Genomic DNA, 18,153 nt, shown 5'->3' with positions numbered 1-18,153 from the left:
TTTTATTATTGTATCTAACATATTCCATTAAAACTCATAAGAGTGAGGTCTAATTAGAAGTACAAACTGTACTATGATTCACTTAGCAAGGATAATCATTCTTTTTATATAAATATCTAAGAAAAGTTCTTATTTAAATATTAAAATATTTATACAATATTTAAGCCACCTCCCTAGCTACCAGCATGTGCCTAAGAAAGCAGTTCTGAGCAAGCACATGGCACTTAAAAGTTTAATTTGAAATTAAAATTTCTTTTCAGAATGTTAATTTCACTACTATCCAAAGGAAATACTTCAATGAAACAAAAGGACTAGAGTACATTGAACAGTTATGCATAGCAGAATTCAGCACAGTCCTAATGGAGGTTCAGTCCAAGTAAGTTAGGTGTTTATTTATTTTTTTACTAGCTCACAGCTACCAATATCACATCAAGTAAGTTATAACTTAAGGAAAGTAAATAAATCCCTAGTGCGAGTTCCACAAGGGCAGGGACTTTTGTCTGTTTTGTTCTCTGCTGCATTCCTACCACCTGGAAAATCACCTGGTTCATAATACATAGTAATTACTGAAATAATGAAATAGTTAACTAAAATTTATACACAAGGCATATATTGCTAACTTAATTTATACAGAATTCCTCCAAATTTGTCATAATGTATTAATTATGGTTGCTGCTTACTTTACTTTGGAATGAAAAGCTGAAGTAGCTACAGTAAACTGCAAATGTGTGGGCATAGAAGTGAAACACAGGTAAAGCTGTGTTCCTGTTACTTTCTGTCTTTACTCCAAAAAGATCCAGCAGGAGATGGAGAATGATATTTTTGGATATCATTTCATAGAACATACCAAATGTTCTAGGAAGCATATACCATGTTATTTCCCAGAACATACCAAATAGATACTTTCTTTGAGCCAGATTGGATTACATGTTTACTCAGCTAATAACAATCATTATTCTCACCGAGATCATAACATTGTTTTCTATACATTGGGAACTTCTGATTCTACCTTTAAAGTACCGGATTTTTCCAGGCTGGGCACAGTGACTCAAGTCTGAAACTCCAGCACTTTGGAAGGCCAAGGAGTTTGAGACCAGCCTTGGCAATGTGGCAAAACCCTGTCTCTACCAAACATACAAAAATTAGCTGGGTGTGGTGGGACATGACTGTCATCCCAGGTACTTGGGAGGCTGAGGCAGGAGGATTGCTTGAGTCTGGGAGGTGGAGGATGCAGTAAGCTGAGATCACGCCACTGCACCCCAGCCTGGATGACAGCCAGACCTTGTCTGTGAATAATAAAGTATCAGATATTTCCAATATTTGAATATTTAGAATGGTACATCAAAAATTGATACAAATTACCTTTGGTTGAATGTTATCCTTAACACAGGATTTATTGGAATCTAAAGTCCCTTAAGTGTCAGACTTGAATAAATTATTTATTTTCATTAATTTTTATGATTTAGAGGTTATTTACCTAGTTTTCAAAAAATATGAAATACCTAGTGTACCTTTTCTTTTTGAGTTTAAGCAATGCTATGCAAATATTTATAATTTTTCTTAAATTAAGGCGAAGTATATAATTTTTTATACTAAAGTCTTATAGTGATGAATTATTGGTCATCTTTTAGGTATTACTGCCTTGCAGCTGTTGCAGCTTTGTTAAAATATGTTGAATTTATTCAAAATTCAGTTTATGCACCAAAATCGCTGAAGGTTTGTTTCCAGGGTAGTGAACAGACGGCCATGATAGATTCATCATCAGCCCAAAACCTTGAATTGTTAATTAATAATCAAGACTGTAGGTAAGATCATCCATTTTTTTTCTTATAAAATACATTGGTATATTTTATTTTATTTTTCTATAAATAGTTACTTTAAAGTTCTTTTTTTTTTTCTTGAGTCAGAGTCTAGTTCTGTTGCCCAGGCTGGAGTGCAGTGGTGCAATCTCAGCTCACTACAACCTCTGCCTCCTGGGTTCAAGCAATTCTTCTGTCTCAGCCTCCCACGTAGCTGGGACTACAGGCATGTGCTGCTATGCCTGGCTAATTTTTGTATTTTTAGTAGAGATGGGGTTTCACCATATTGGCAGGGCTGGTCTCAAATTCCTGATCTCAAGTTATCCACCCACTTCAGCCTCCCAAAGTGCTGGAATTACAGCCATGAACCACTGTACTCAGCCTAAAGTTCTTTAAATTATTTGATGGATAATTTTATTTAAGAGGTGAGGTCTTGCTATTTTGTCCAGGCTGGTCTGGAACTTCCGGGCTCAAGTGATTCTCCTGTCTCAGCCTCCCAAGTAGCTGAAACAATGGGCACAAACTGCCATGCCCAGCTAATGGTGGAGAAATATTGAATAAGCATGTTTTAGATTATTATACTGTTGTTGCTGAACTGGTCAGATATTTCACCAAAATCAAGCTTTAAAAAGATATTTATACTAAATAAATAATAAAAAAAAAAACAGTTCAGAACTGGGTAAAGGATCTTAATAGATATTTTCCCAAAGAAGGTAAACAAATGGCCAGTAAGTACTTGAAAAGATACTTAACATTACTCGTCATTAGGGCACTACAAATCAAAACTATAGAAGTTATGACTTAAAATTACCCTGTCTTTAACTTTACGATATCCTATGTTATCATAGCATAGAAAGTCAATGACCAACCTGATAGTTATTACAGAGTGTTTTATATTCAGTTTTACCTTGTCATGTTTCATACTTTTATCATTATTTGTCATTAGCATTGTCAAACATTGTTTGACTTCCTGCTATATATTAGGGATACAGAGACTTAAATGATAGAATATCTAGCCTCCAGGAGTTAGTATTATAGTTGAAAGGAATAACTAAAAAGTCTTTTCACAGACTTAAATGAAAGAATCTCAGGTTATAAGATGGATATTCTGCCTACTGAACTATCTGAATAGCTCCAGTGCTTCCATAGGCTTGTCAGCTGTTCCATACAGTGTTACATTCATTGATTTATACAATAAATGGGAGGTTTATGTGTGCCCGTCACCTCCTTTGTTCCTGCAGAAATAAATTCTCAAAAAAAAATTGTACATGTGATGGGAGACCCCCAGCCAGTTGATGATATGCATTGTTCCCTAAAAATTTGTTTAAATTGGTATGACAAAAATCTGGCAGTATGATGACTAAATCTTGAAAGTCATTCTTGTTTCCTCTCCTTTCACACCTCAGATTTGATCCATCAGAAAATCCTCTTTATCCAACCTTCAGAGTACATACCAGTATTGGATCACTTCACCATTTCCAAGGCTATCACCCTAACCCAAACCTCTGTCATCTTTAGCATGGACTACTATAATAGCCTTCCAGCTTTCTGCCCTCTTCTTACCCTCCTGTAATTAGTTTATTCTCAACATATTAATCGTAGTCGGGCTGTCATATCCTTTTAATCCAGAAATCAGATCCTGTAACTCTTCTGCTTAAAACCTTCCAGTGGCCCTCCTTACATTTAGAGTAGAATCCAGACTCTTTGGCCTACAAGGACTTCCATGTCCTGGCCTCTTCATTCATCTCCCTCTATTCTTACACAGCTCCACCAATCTTAATTTTATTTTTCTGGAACCCGATTTCCTGGGCTTAAATTGCTGCTATGCTGCTTACTTGCAAATCTTGGACAAATTACCTAATTTTCTTATACTTCAGTTCCTTATGTTGTAAAATTATTTGGCCAATAGTAGTGTCTGTCTTATAACATGGTTATTAGAATTAAACAAGTTAATACATTTAAAGCACTTAGAAGAATTCTGGGTACATACTAAGGGTCATTTTATGTTAGCTATCCTCATTATTGTTGTCATCATTCCCATCCCATCATCATCTTTGCATTGCTGCCTTCTTTTATATTCATTCAGGTCTCAACTCTACTGTCAAATACGTAGAAAGGTCTTTCTCAATCAGCCTAACTAAAGCTACCCTCCTGGTCCTTCTCTATATATTCTTGTTTGTTTGTTTTAGCTGTCTCTGTACCTGAAATTATTCCCTTGATATGATTATGTGTTTTTTAGTGTTTTTATTGTTTATTTCCCCTTGCTCTTTGTCCGTCTTCAGTCATGGCCAGTAAACTGACAAAAGTTATTGGCAATGGCTGGGCGCAATGGCTCATGCCTGTAATCCCAGCACTGTGGGGAGGCCAACATGGGTGGATCACTTGAGGCCAGGAGTTCGAGACCGTCCTTGTCAACACGGTGAAACCCTGTCTCTACCAAAATACAAAATTTAGCCAGGCGTGGTAGTGCTCCTGTAATCCTAGCTACTCTGGAGGCTGAGGCGTGAGAATCACTTGAACCCAGGAGGCAGAGTTTGCAGTGAGCCTAGATAGTGCTGCTGTACTCCAGCCTTGGTGACAGAGCAAGACTGTATCAAAAAAAAAAAAAGTTATTGGCAGTCAGCCCCTAGGTTGTAAGGTCCATGAAGATAGTAATCATGTCCGTCTTGCATGCCCAGTGTTTAGCATAGAGTTCTGAATACCATAAGGGCTCAAAAATATTTGTTAAATATTAAAATGAATTGGATTTTTTACATGTATTATACAAAGTTATCTAATAAATAGTTCAACTAAATACATTATTTTTGTTTGTTTGTTTGTTTTTGTTTTGTTTTGTTTTATATAGAGTCTCACTTTGTAGCCCAGACTGGAATGCAGTGGTGTGATCTTGGCTCACTGCAACCTTTGCCTCCTGGGTTCAAGTGATTCTCATGGCTCAGCCTCCCAAGAAGCTAGGATTACAGGTGCCTGCTACTACACCTGGCTAATTTTTGTATTTTTTTTTTTTTTAGTCAAGACGAGGTTTCACCATGTTGGCCAGGTTGGTCTTGAACCCCTAACCTCAAGTAATCCACCTGCCTTTGCCTCCCTAAGTGCTGGAATTACAGGCATGAGCCACTGTGCCTGGCCAGCATTCTTTATAATAGCTCGTTTCTTTATAAATCGCTTAGAAATTATGAAATTCTCTTGTCATTAGAGCAAGATGATTATAGTAAATACTTATTATAACAGTATAAAAATTCCTCCACCCTTAAGGACATATTATTGATATCTTGCTATTATGGATGGAATGCATAGACTAGAAAACTTTATATTATTCTGAATATTGTAACTAATAGAGTCATAAAGTGCAAGGAGATTCTATTCATCCTTGTTAAAGTATAGTTCACTGACCAATATCTTATTTGGGAGCTTGTTCAAAAAATATCTAAAAACATTTTTTTTTGAGACAAGATATCACTCTGTCACCACACTAGAGTACAGTGGCACAGGTATGGTTTACTGCAGCCTCGACCTCCTGGGCTCAAGCAGTCCTCCCATATCAGCCTTTTTAGTAACTGGAACTGCAGGCCTGTGCCACCGTGCCCAGTTAATTTTTAATTTTTTGTAGACACAGGGTCTCACTATGTTGTGCATGCTGGTCTTGAACTCCTGGGTTCAAGCATTCCTCCTGCCTCGACCTCCCAGAGTGTTGTTGGGATTACAGATGTGAGCTACTGTGCCTGGCCCAAAATGTAGATCCTCATGCTTTTTCTTAGACATACTAAATTAGAAACTCATGTAATTGTATGCACAATAAAGTTTAAGCATCATTGCTGTAGATTATAGGATTATTTAATTATAACTTGCATTTTTTTTTGTATTCTTAATGACATTTCTTGTGTTTTCAAAGGAATAATCACACTCTCTTTGGTGTTTTAAATTATACTAAGACTCCTGGAGGGAGTAGACGACTTCGTTCTAATATATTAGAACCTCTAGTTGATATTGAAACCATTAACATGAGATTAGATTGTGTTGAAGAACTGCTTCAAGATGAGGAACTATTTTTTGGACTTCAATCAGGTAAATCAATATTATTTAATTTTATAAATATAAATTATTGAAAATGCAATTGGCTTAGTTATTTTTTCCATGTTTCTGAAAGACAAGTAGTGAAGGTGTAAATTCTTGTATTCTTTTATGAAAGCTATTTTCCTGAAATTTTCTACCGAATCCCATAGTAAATAATTTCAGAGGTACATTATGTAATATATTTTGATTTCCTGGATGCTTTTCTTTTCCATTGTTTTTTCTTTTCTTTTTTTTTTTTTTTTTTTTTTTTTTTTTTTTTTTTTTTTTTTTTTTTTGTTGTTGTTCATAGATATCTTCTATTCTTTTTCTCCACGGGAATCCTCAAAGAAAGGAAGATTTGTCCAGACTAGGTAATTATCAACAGATAGGATGTATAAGCTTCCTAGCCTGCTGTAAAACTACTACATATTCCATGGTTTAAAACAACAGAAAGATTTTGTCTTATAGTTGTGGAAGCTAGAAGCTGAAAATAAGGTGTCAGAAGAGCCACGCTCCCTCTGAAACCTTTGGGGAGAATCCTTTGCCCCTTCCTAGCTTTTCGTGATTGCTGTCAGTCCATTTTGGGCCTTGGCTTGCAGGTTCATCATTGCAAACTCTGCTTCTATTGTCATATTTTTTTCTCCCTGTGTGTCTTCATATTGTCTTTTTTTTTTTTTTTTTTTTTGAGATAGAGTCTCGCTCTCTCTCTAGGCTGGAGTGCAGTGGTGCGATCTCAGCTCACTGTGACCTCTGCCTCCCAGGTTCCTGTCTCAGCCTCCCGAGTAGCTGGGACTACAGGCATGTGCCACCATGCCCAGCTAATTTTCGTATTTTTAATAGAGACGGGGTTTCATCATGTTGGCCAGGATAGCCTTGATCTCTTGACCTTGTGATTTGCCTGTCTTGGCCTCCCAAAGTGCTGGGATTACAGGTGTGAGTCAGAGCGCCCGGCCCACATTGTCTTCTTATAAGGAAACTAGTCATATTGGATTAAGACTTACCTTAATAACCTCACTTTAACTTGATTACATGTGCAAAACCCAATTTTCAAATAAGGTCACATTCACAAGTACCAGGAGTTAGGACTTCACAATATCATTTGGGGGTCACAATTCAAACCATAATAACATGGGATAAGAAAATTGCCCTTACCTCAAGGTCTGTTTCTGGAGAACCCAACCTAATACAGTCACCAATAGGCATATATATATATATATATATATATATATTTTTTTTTTAACTTTAATTTCTGGGATTGATGTGCTGAAATGCGCTCAACATGCAGGTTTGTTACATAGGTATACATGTGCCATGGTAGTTTGCTGCACCTATCAACTCGTCATCTAGGTTTTAAGCCTCGCATGCATTAGGTATTTGTCCTAATGTTCTTCCTCCCCTTGCCCTCCACCCACCAACAGGCCCCAATGTGTGATGTTCCCCTCCCTGTGTCCATGTGTTCTCATTGTTCAACTCCCACTTAGGAGTGAGAACATGGTGTTTGGCTTTCTGTTCCTGTGTTAGTTTGCTGAGGATTATGGTTTCCAGCTTCATCCATGTCCCTGCAAAGGACATGAACTCATTCTTTTTATGGCTGCATTGTATTCCATGGTGTATATGTGCCACATTTTCTTTATCTAGTCTATCATTAATGGACATTTAGATTGGTTCCAAGTCTTTGCTATTGTAAGTAGTGCTGCAGTAAATATACATGTGCATGTGTCTTTATAGTAGAATGATTTATAATTTTTGGGGTATATACCAGTAATAGGATTGCTGGATCAAATGGTATTTCTGGTTCTAGATCCTTGAGGATTTGCCACACTGTCTTCCACATTGGTTGAACTAATTTACACTCCCACCAACAGTATAAAACTGTTCTAATTTCTCTACATGTTCTCTAGCATCTGTTGTTCTCTAACCTTTTAATTATTGCCATTCAAAGTACTTTGAAACCAATGAGAACAAAGAGACAATGTACCAGAATCTCTGGGACACAGCTGAAGCAGGGTTAAGAGGGAAATTTATAGCACTAAATGCCCACATCAGAGAGTGGGAAAAATCTAAAATAGACACCTTAAGCATTGCGATTAGAAAAGAAACTTTGTTATTTCTGCCTTAATTTCATTATTTACTCAGTAGTCATTCTGGAGCAGGTTGTTTAGTTTCCATGTAGTTGTGTGGTTTTGAGTTAGTTTCTTAATCCTGAGTTCTAATTTGATTGCACTGTGGTCTGAGAGACTGTTATGATTTCCATTCTTTCTCATTTGCTGAGGAGTGTTTTACTTCCAGTTATGTGGTCAATTTTAGAATAAGTGCTATGTAGTGCTGAGAAGGATGTATATTCTGTTGATTTGGGGTAGAGAGTTCAATAGATGTCTATTAGGTTTGCTTGGTCCAGAGCTGAGTTCAAGTCCTGAACATCCTCATTGATTTTCTGTCTCGTAGTCATCAGATTCAACAAGGTTGAAATGAAGGAAAAAATGTTAAGGGCAGCCATAGAGAAAGGTCAGGTTACTTACAAAGAGAGGCCCATCAGACTCACAATGGATTTCTCTGAGAAACCCTACAAGCCAGAAGAGAGTGGGGGCCAATATTCAACATTCTTAAATAAAACAATTTTTAATCCAGGATTTTATCCAGCCAAACTAAGCTTCATAAGTGAAGGAGAAATAAAATCCTTTACAGACAAGCAACTGCTGAGGGATTTTGTCACTACTGGGTCTGTCTTACAAAAGTTCCTGAAGGAAGCACTAATTATGGAAAGGAAAAACCAGTACTAGCCACTGCAAAAACACACCATAATATAAAGACCAGTGACACCATGGAGACACTGCATCAACTAACATGCGAAATAACCAGCTAGCACCATAATGATAGGATCAAATTCACACATAACAATATTAACCTTAAACGTAAAGAGGTTAAATGCCCCAATTAAAAGACACAGACTGGAAAATTGGATAAAAAGTCAAGACCCATCAGTGTGCTGTATTCAGGAGACCCATCCAATGTGCAAATAGTCATACAGTCTCAAAGTAAAGGGATGGAGGAGTATTTACTGAGCAAATGGAAAGCAAAAACAAAAGCAGCTATTGCAATCCTAGTTTCTGATAGGACAGACTTTAAACCAACAAAGATCAGAAAAGACAAGGAAGCACATTATATGATGGCAAAGGGATCAATGCAACAAGAAGAGCTAATTATCCTAAATATATATGCACCCAATACAGGAGCACCCAGATTCATAAAACAAGTTCTTAGAGACCTACAAGGAGACTTAGACTCCCACACAATAATAGTGGGAGACTTTTAACATGCTACTATCCGTATTGTTAAATTTAATAGACACATTAGTTCTCTTATTTGAATAAGAAAATTGCTCTTGGGCAAAGTACATCAACAGATACTTCTCAAAAGGAAGACATGCAAGCAACCAACAGACGAAAAAATTCTCAATATCACTAATTATCAGAAAAGTACAAATCAAAACCACAATAAGATACCATCACACACCAGTCAGAATAGCTATTAAAAAGTCAAAAAATAGCATGTTTGCAAGTCTGCAGAGAGAAGGGAATGCTCATACCTTGTTGATAGGATTGTAAATTAAGCCTCTGTGGAAAGCAGTTTGGAAATTTGTCAGAGAACTAAGAATAGAATTACCATTCAAACCAGCAATCCCATTACTGCATCTAAACCCAAAGGTAAATAAATTGTTCTACCAAAAAGACACCTGCACTCATATGTTTATCACAACATTATTCACGGTAGCAAAAACATGGAATGAACCCAGGTGCCCATCAACAGTGGATTTAGTAGAGAAAATTTGGTACATATACACCTTGGAATACTATATAGTCATAAAAGAATGAAATCATTTTCTTTGTAGCAGCATGGATGTAGCTGGAGGCCATTATTCTAAGTGAATAAACACAGAAACAGAAAACCAAATATTGCATGTTCTCACTTATACGTCAGAGCTAAACATTGGGTATACATGGGGATATAAATATGAGAACAGCAGATATTGAGGACTCCAAAAGGAGACAGGAGTGGGGCAGGGGTTCAAAAATATTGGGTACTGTGTTTACTATCCAGGTGCCATATTCATTCGAAGCCGAAACTTCAGCATCACACAATATATCTGTGCAACAAACCTGCACATGTACCCCCTGAATCTAAAATAAATTTTTTTAGAAAGGAAAAGAAAGTTGCCTTTGCAACCTGGCTGTTTGTCCACTGACATGGCAGTACTGTTTTCTTCTTAAATCTGTAGATGGAAGGATAGTTTATATTCACTACTCTTTGTTCAATTTTTGGTTGCTTGCAGCTTGGTCTGTCTTCCATACCTCCGCTTGCCTGACTACCCCAGCTGGTGTTCTGGTAGTCTAAATGAAAGTGGTACATGAAAATCTAGAAGGCATTTAAGACCTGAGTAGGTTTTCTTCAGTTCAATTCCAAATACCTTTAATTAGTGTAATTCTTTCATAATTTTGGTATTATGTTGACTGTGACTCTACCTGTCCAATGTTGTTCACCATATTCTTTTTTAAATATATATATTCAGGTGTATTTAGTGAGACATTGGGAAAGGCAAAAAGGGACCATTTTAAACTATCCTTTACTTGTTAACAGCAACATCTTGTTGGTCTACCTATACTTGCTCTTTATATAATACGTAAGTGCTAGGAATAAGAAAAGTCATTTAATCATGTTACATTGGTCAAGCTCCAACCATTGCCGTCTTCTTTAACTTTCTGCTACCAAATATGCATTTATACTTATCTATTTTTCACTCCCTTTGTGTAAGTAAGCTGGAAGTGGTATTCTCTAGCTAATTCCTCCATCTGTGCTCTGGATCCCACCGTTGCACTTATCTCCTGAATCTTCATTATTTTTCTCTCTATTGGCTTCTTCTAAGAGGATTCAAACTTCCTCATGTCTCTCCCATCTTTGTAAAAGTTCTCCCTGGACTTCATCTTCTCCAGCTACCACTATATCACTTTCTCTATTCATAACCAAATCTGTTGAAAAACAAATTTCCTATGATCGCTATCTTCTTTTCATCACCATGTCTCAATGTGTTGCAGTCTTATTTCTGTGCCCAGTACTGCGCTGAGACTGCTCTTGTCAAGGTCACCTTAGCAGATCTTGTTGGTTCTCTGTTCAGACCATCTTGAATCCCTTTTACCTTTCAGTATACACCTTTTGCTGCTCTATGTGCCTAATGGCCCACACCTGGACTCTTTTTCAAGGCCTACCTTCAGGCTGTTAGAGCCGTCTGTTCCTATGTACAGAGTAACCAAAGTGCCTGGTAGCCCTTAAATAACTGTGTGGTATGAAGGTATGAACGCCCAGCACTTTCACATTGATTTGGCAAAAACCTGAATATAACTTCAACTCCAGAATTCCTTTGCAAAATCAGTTGACGTTACCTTCCACACAGCTTTGCCTGAAATCACACTGTTGCTTGGCTTCGTTTCCCTCCTCTGTCCTTTTCTCACTGCTCTACTGGTTTCTTCTTGAAGCTGATTCTTCTTTTCTTTTTTCTTTTTACTTCTTTTCTTTTCTCTTTTTTCTTTTCTCCCTTCCTTCCTTCCTCACTTCCCCCTCCCCCTTCCCCTTCCTCCTTCTTCCTCCTCCCCCTCCCCCCTTCCTCCCCTCCTTTCCTCCCTTCTTCCCTTCCTCCCTTCCTTCCTTCCTTCCTGGGCTACAGTGTGGTAGTGCGATCCCAGCTTACTGCAACCTCTACCCCCTGGGCTCAAGCAATCCTCCAACCTCAGCCTCCCAAGTAGCTGGTATTATAGGCACATACTGCCACACTTAGCTAATTTTTATATTTTTGGTAGAGATGGGGTTTCACCATGTTGCCCAGGCTTGGAAGCACTTTCTTAATAACGTCCTTGCCTCAGGGTCTTTTTCTGGAGAGCCCAACCTAACACAGCCACAAGAGGCGTATTGTTAAATTTAATGGGCACATCAGTTCTCATATTTGAATAAGAGATATATCCACAACTTATATGATACTGCTGAATATCTGTTATTATTGAATGACTGACTTCCTTTGCTTGTGTGATTATACAATCTCCTGATTTTCTTCCTATGTCTTTGTGGTTTCCTTCTGAGTCTTTTTTATATACTTCTCTTTTTGCTTATTTCCTAAATGCTATGGCTCTTCAAAGATATGTGCTGGGTTGTCCTTTTATCCTGAATATCCTTGTTATATGACTTACCCACTTTCATGATTTTATAATTATTATTCACATATACATGACTTCCAAAGTTACATCTCATGCCCATATATCTCTCCAGACCTTTGGACTCAAATGTTATCACCCTCTAAGCATTTGCTATGATCTGCATGTTGTACTTCTCTAAAATTCATACGTCCTTCATCCTCACCTTCAAGGTGATGGTATTAGGAGGTGGGGCCTTTGGAAGGTGATTACGCCAGGGGAGCAGAAGCCTCATGAATGGGATCAGTGCCCTTATAAAAGAGGCTCAAGATAGGCTCCTTGCCCCTTCTACCATGTGAAGATAGAGCGAGAAGGTGCCATCTATGAGCCAGAAAGTGGGCTCTTACTAGACACTGAATCTGCCCAGCACCTTGATATGAGAACTTCCCAGCCTCCAGAACTGTAAGAAATCAATTTCTCTTATTTATAAACCACTCAGCTTGTGGTAATTTTTTTTTTTAGACAGAGTTTTGCTCTTGTTTCCCAGACTGAAATGTAATGGTGCAATTACAATTCACCGCAACCTCCATCTTCTGGGTTCAAGCGATTCTCCTGCCTCAGCTTCCCAACTAGCTGAGATTACACGCCTCCGCCACCACACCAGCTAATTTTTGTATTTTTAGTAGAGATGGGGTTTTACCATGTTGGCTAGGCTGGTCTTGAACTCCTGACCTCAGGTGATCTGTCTGCCTCGGCCTCTCAAAGTGCTGGGATTACAGGCATGAGCCACTGCACCCGGGCACCATCTTCTTTTCTAAGTCAGTTCTTCCAGGTTTCAGTGAATAGCTCCATATCCAACCTCTTTATGCAAGCTACATACATGAAAGTCATTCTTAACTCTTCCCTTCCCTCCAATCAGTCATCAAATCTGCCAAGTCTCCTTCCTATATACCTCTTGAATGTGTCTGTTTTTTCTATCCCCATGGCTGCTGCTCCAGCCCAGAATACCTTGAGTCTCTCATCTCATTTCTTGTAAGAGCCTCCTATTTGGTCACCCTTCTCCAGCCTTGCTATTATAGCCTCTTCTTTACATTGTTGCCTGAGTGATCTTTTGAAAACATAACTCTGAGCATATCACTCTGTATTCATTTCTTAATGTTGATGTAAAAATTCACCACATATTTAGGCATTTAAAACAACAAAAATGTATTATTTCACAGTTCTGGAGATAAATGTATTATCTCACAGTTCTGAGCTCAGTTTCACTGGGCTAAAATCAGTATGTCAGCAGATCTGCATTTTTCTGGAAGCTCTGGGGGGAGTCCATTGCTTTCCTCTTTCCACTTTCTAGAGGCAGCCTACATTTCTTGGCTTTTACCCCTTTCTCTATCTTTAAAACCAGAAGTAGAGTATTTTTTCCTCCTCTGACTTCTGCTTTTGTACTTATATCTTCTCTTTCTGACTCTGATTCTCCTGCCACACTCTTGTAAGGACTCTTATGATTACACTGTGGCCAGGAGACAATCCAGTATAATCTCTCCATCTCAAGACCCTTAACTTAATCCTAACTAGAAAATTCCTTTTATCAGTTAACATATTCACAAATTCCAAGGATTGGGAAGCAGATCTCTGTGGGGGATTAGGGGGAGGGTCGTGGTTACTATACTCATCTGCATAAAATCCTTCAATCCTTTCTCTTTCGAGTCTATTCTCACAACTTTTGAATTAAAACGCAAACTCATCTATATGGCTGTTTTCCTGTAGTTTCCTACTACTTGCTACTCTTGCTACTCCTCACTCTCCATTCTGTCTTCTAGTCTAATTGAGCTGCTTTAAGTTACTTGAACATATCTGCTGTCATTTTCTGGCCTTGGAGCTCTAATTTTTGCCTAGAATATTTCCTCCTTCCCTGCAATCCCTTCTCCCAGGCTTCCCTAGCTAGCTGCAGTTTATCTTTTACCATTCCAGTTTAGATGTGACTTCTGCTACAGGCCTTTCTGACACCCCAAGTCAGTGTTAGGTATCTTTTCTGCATGTTTCCTGTAATATCTTGTTATGACACTTATTGTATTGTAAATACATGTTTTGTTGGCAAATTTTCATATAAAGCTAGGACGTAACAGCTTAACATATTTGTTAAACTATTGATTTACTGTTGAATATGTTGAAATTGTATTTTAAACTTTAATTTTGATATATTTTAAGTTTTAAAATTCCTTTTGACTAAAAATTTGAAATTGGTATTTATAAATAAACATTTCTTTTTTTTTTATATCTTTTTTTTTTTTTTTTTTTTTTTACTATAGAGTTTTGCTGTATTGCCCAGGCTGGAGTGCAGTGGTACAACCTCAGGTCACTGCAACCTCTACCTCCCAGGTTCAAGCAATTCTCCTGCCTCAGCCTCCCTAGTAGCCAGGATTACAGGTGCCCACCACCACGCCTGGCTAATTTTTGTATTTTGAGTAGAGACAGGGTTTCACCATGTTGACCAGGCTGGTCTCAAACTCCTGACTTAAAGTGATCCGCCTGCCTCAGCCTCACAAAGTGTTGGGATTATAGGCGTGAGCCATGTTTTCTATATCTTAATGTTTTTTAATTTACCTTAACACACAATAAAGTAGGAGAGCAGGGCATAGGGCAGACTGGGAGGGTAATTATTATAGTTTATTAAAATACGACAATCTAAACCTTTTAAAAAAACCCCAGAACCTCCTTTATTAAAGGCATTCTATAGGTGTTACAGATAAAAAGATGAGGAACATTAAGCTGTCTGTCCTCAAGGACCTCACATCCATGTTAGGGAAACAGAACTCTAATTAAATAATTTTGATACAATGTGATAAATGTAATAACAATTGAGTAGTTTATGGAAACACAGAGAAGGGAGTTGGGATAAAGACAGAATCCAGATGGGATTTGCAGAAATAATTTTTCAGCTTTGTCTTAAGGGAAGGAATAGGATTTTAGCAACAGGCGAATCCTAGCAGTGATATTCGAGACAAAAGAAACATGCCTGTGCAAGGTATGTTGAGGTCCACAGGAGTAACGAAAATGTTTTTTGGAAATAGTGGTTAGGATAAAGATCTGGTATGCATGCCATTGGCTATGATCTTGACCTGTCATTTCCTTCTTTCCCTCTCTCCCCTCCTTCCTCTCTCCCTTCCTTCCTCTCCTTTCATTCCTCTTTCTCTCCCTCCCTCCCTCACTCCCTCCTTCTTCCTCTCTTCTTCCTTTTGTTCTCTCTCTCTTTCACAGAGCCTGGCTCTATCACCCAGACTAGAGTGCAGTGGCACTATCATGGCTTACTGTAACAAACCTCTGGGTTGAAGTGATTTATTTTGCTGCAGCCTCCTGAGAAGCTAGGTCTGCAGGCCCGCACCACCATGCCTGCCTAATTTTTATATTTTTTGTAGAGCCAGTGTTTTGCTATGTTGCCCAGGCTGAACTTGAACCCCTGACTTCAATCAGTTCTCCCATCTCAACCTCCCAAAGCGCTGGGATTGCAGGCAATAGACATTGTGCCTGCTGTACTTAAGTTGATATAAAAGAGCTTGCTGTATTTAAGGATTGGCCAGTTGTTATTTATGACTTAAAGCCTGCAGAATGGCAGGAAATGAGGATTGAGACTAGACTATGAAGGGCCTTTTTATAATGCTAAGGAGTTTAATCTTTTTCCTTCAGGTAATATGGAGCTGACCATTCTGAACCCAGAGAGTACTGATCAAATCCTTATTTTAGAAACATTCTGGTTGTAATGATAGATTTGGGGAAAGGAAGAAGGAGGAGTCTAGAAAGAGAAAGAGCAACATGAATGAGAGCTTTAGAGAGTGTGACTAGTAGAATCACATGTAAAATATCATAATAGTATTGTTGAGGAAAGAGATCCTTAATCCTCTTCAGCCTTCTACATTACATCTCAAAAGAAGTTAGAAGTCAGCCAGAGGAGGGACTGGTTTGTGCCGCCAGCCAGGTTAAGGGTAAGACCCCTACTGCTAACCACAGTGCCATCTATAGATCACAGATATAGTATGGAGGAATCTTTCTGGAAGGCATTGTTTTTACTTAAACACCATCAAACCCCCACCTAAGTCACGTACCCCATGCCTACTTCATGGATCAAGACCCTTTCACATGTAATTTCTAGAGTTGTAAGCCTTTAAAAGGGCAAGGATTTTCTTTGTTGGGGAGCTCAGCTATTAGGCAACTATGCCACCGCTGCTCCCAGCCAAATAAATCACCCCTTCCTTTCCAGTTTGGTGTTTGAGAGGTTTGTTTCGCGGCCTTTCCTACTTCATTGTGTTATATTGAATATAATGAAGATTATAACAACAATATATTCAGCCTATTCTAATTTTTTTTTTTAAACTGTTGGCAAAAAGAGTCAAACTCTGTAAAATATTTGAAGACATTTATTCTGAGCCAAATATGAGTGACCATGGCCCATGAATATAGCTCTCAGGAGGTCCTGAGAACATGTACTCAAGGTGGTTGGGATACAGCTTGGTTTTATATATTTTAGGGAGGCATGAGACATTCAATCAAATACATTTAAGAAATACATTGGTTTGGTTCAGAAAGGCGGGACAACTTAAAGCGGGTGGCGTGGCTTCTAGAATATAGGTAAATTTAAACATTTTCTGGTTGACAATTGGTTGAGTTTATCTGAAGACCTGTGATTAATAGAAAGGAATGTTCAGGTTAAGATAAAGGATCCTGGGGACCAAGTTTTATTGTGCAGAGGAATATCTCAGATAGCAGACTTCAGAGAGATAACAGGTTGTAAAATGTTTTTTATTGGATCTAAAAGAATGCCTGGCTCTTACTTGATTATCTCCTGGATTTGGAAAGAAAGGAAGGAAAACAAAGGGGGAAGGGGATTCTCTAGAATGTGGATTTTTCCCAAAAGAGACTTTTGCAGAGCAATTTCAAGGTATGGCAAGGAAATATATTTTGAGGTTAAATATTTTATTCCGTATCTCATAATGTTATACCAGAGTCAGATTGAAAAACAAGTCATAACATACAGGGTCAAATAAAACCCATCTGATAGGAATCCATGGTTTGCAGGGCATGACTTCCCACACCCCTTAGGTAGGAATTTGGGCCAGGCAGAGAATCAGAGCTTAGTCCTCAAAACACAGTTTGAACATGATGAATTACCATAGAAACAGAATATTAGAAATTGGACAGTTCTAGGGGTAGGCAAACTGAAAACTATCAAAAGAAATCTGACACTTCGAACAGGTAGCAGGTAAAATAAACACTTTCTTATTTTGTGTTTTAAGGGAAAACAGCATGACACCACTTTGAGAGCAGGTTAATAAGTTTACACAGAAACTTTTTTTTTTTTTGAGACAGAGTTTCATTCTTGTTGCCCAGGCTGGAGTGCAATGCCGTGATCTCAGCTCACTGCAACCTCTGCCTCCTGTGTTCAAGGATTCTCCTGCCTCAGCCTCCCAATTAGCTGGGATTACAGGCATGTGCCACTATGCCCAGCTAATTTTATATTTTTAGTAGAGAAGGGATTTCTCTATGTTGGTCAGGCTGGTCTTGAACTCCTGACCTCAGGTGATTAAACTGCATTGGCCTCCCAAAGTGCTGGCATTACAGATGTGAGCCACCGTGCCCGGCCACAAAAACTTTTAAAGTTATACATTACAATGATAATAAGCATGAATCATTAAGAAATAGTTATCATTGTTTACTGTATTTTAAGTATGGGGAAATGAGTACGTTTTTTAACAATCTCTATGTTAAATGGTTAAAGTTTATTACTTATTTATATTTATTTTTATTAATTTTTTTGAGACAGAGTCTGGCTCTGTTGCCCAGGCTGCAGTACAGTAGCACAGTCTTGGCTAACTGCAACCTTCATCTCCTTGGCTCAAGCCATCCTCCTACCTAAGCCTCCTGAGTAGCTGGGACTACAAGTGTGCACCATCACACCTGGCTAATTTTTGTATTTTCTGTAGAGATAGGGTCTCACTGTGTTGCCAAGGCTTGTCTCAAACTCCTGAGCTCAAGTAATCTCCTGCCTTGGCCTCCTGAAGTACTGGGATTATAGGTGTGAGCCACAACATCTGGGTTGAAATGGTTAAAAGCTTTCTTTCTTTCTTTCTTTTTTT

The 18,153-nt window shown here is 38.3% G+C and overlaps 1 protein-coding gene across 1 annotated transcript in view; it reads left to right on the top strand.

Moving 5' to 3' along the window:
* MSH4 (mutS homolog 4) overlaps positions 1 to 18,153 on the top strand; it is a 96,540-nt gene that overhangs the window by 12,970 nt on the left and 65,417 nt on the right. Inside the window, exons 5-7 of the mRNA XM_017530587.2 lie at positions 261 to 376; positions 1,632 to 1,805; positions 5,692 to 5,864. Of these exons, the coding sequence (XP_017386076.1) occupies positions 261 to 376; positions 1,632 to 1,805; positions 5,692 to 5,864 (463 nt within the window). The remainder of the gene's footprint in view (positions 1 to 260; positions 377 to 1,631; positions 1,806 to 5,691; positions 5,865 to 18,153) is intronic.

Source organism: Cebus imitator, unplaced genomic scaffold (genome assembly GCF_001604975.1).
Source record: "Cebus imitator isolate Cc_AM_T3 unplaced genomic scaffold, Cebus_imitator-1.0 Scaffold3, whole genome shotgun sequence".
Taxonomy (NCBI): Eukaryota; Metazoa; Chordata; class Mammalia; order Primates; family Cebidae; genus Cebus; species Cebus imitator.
This window is presented reverse-complemented; position numbering and strand designations above follow the sequence as displayed.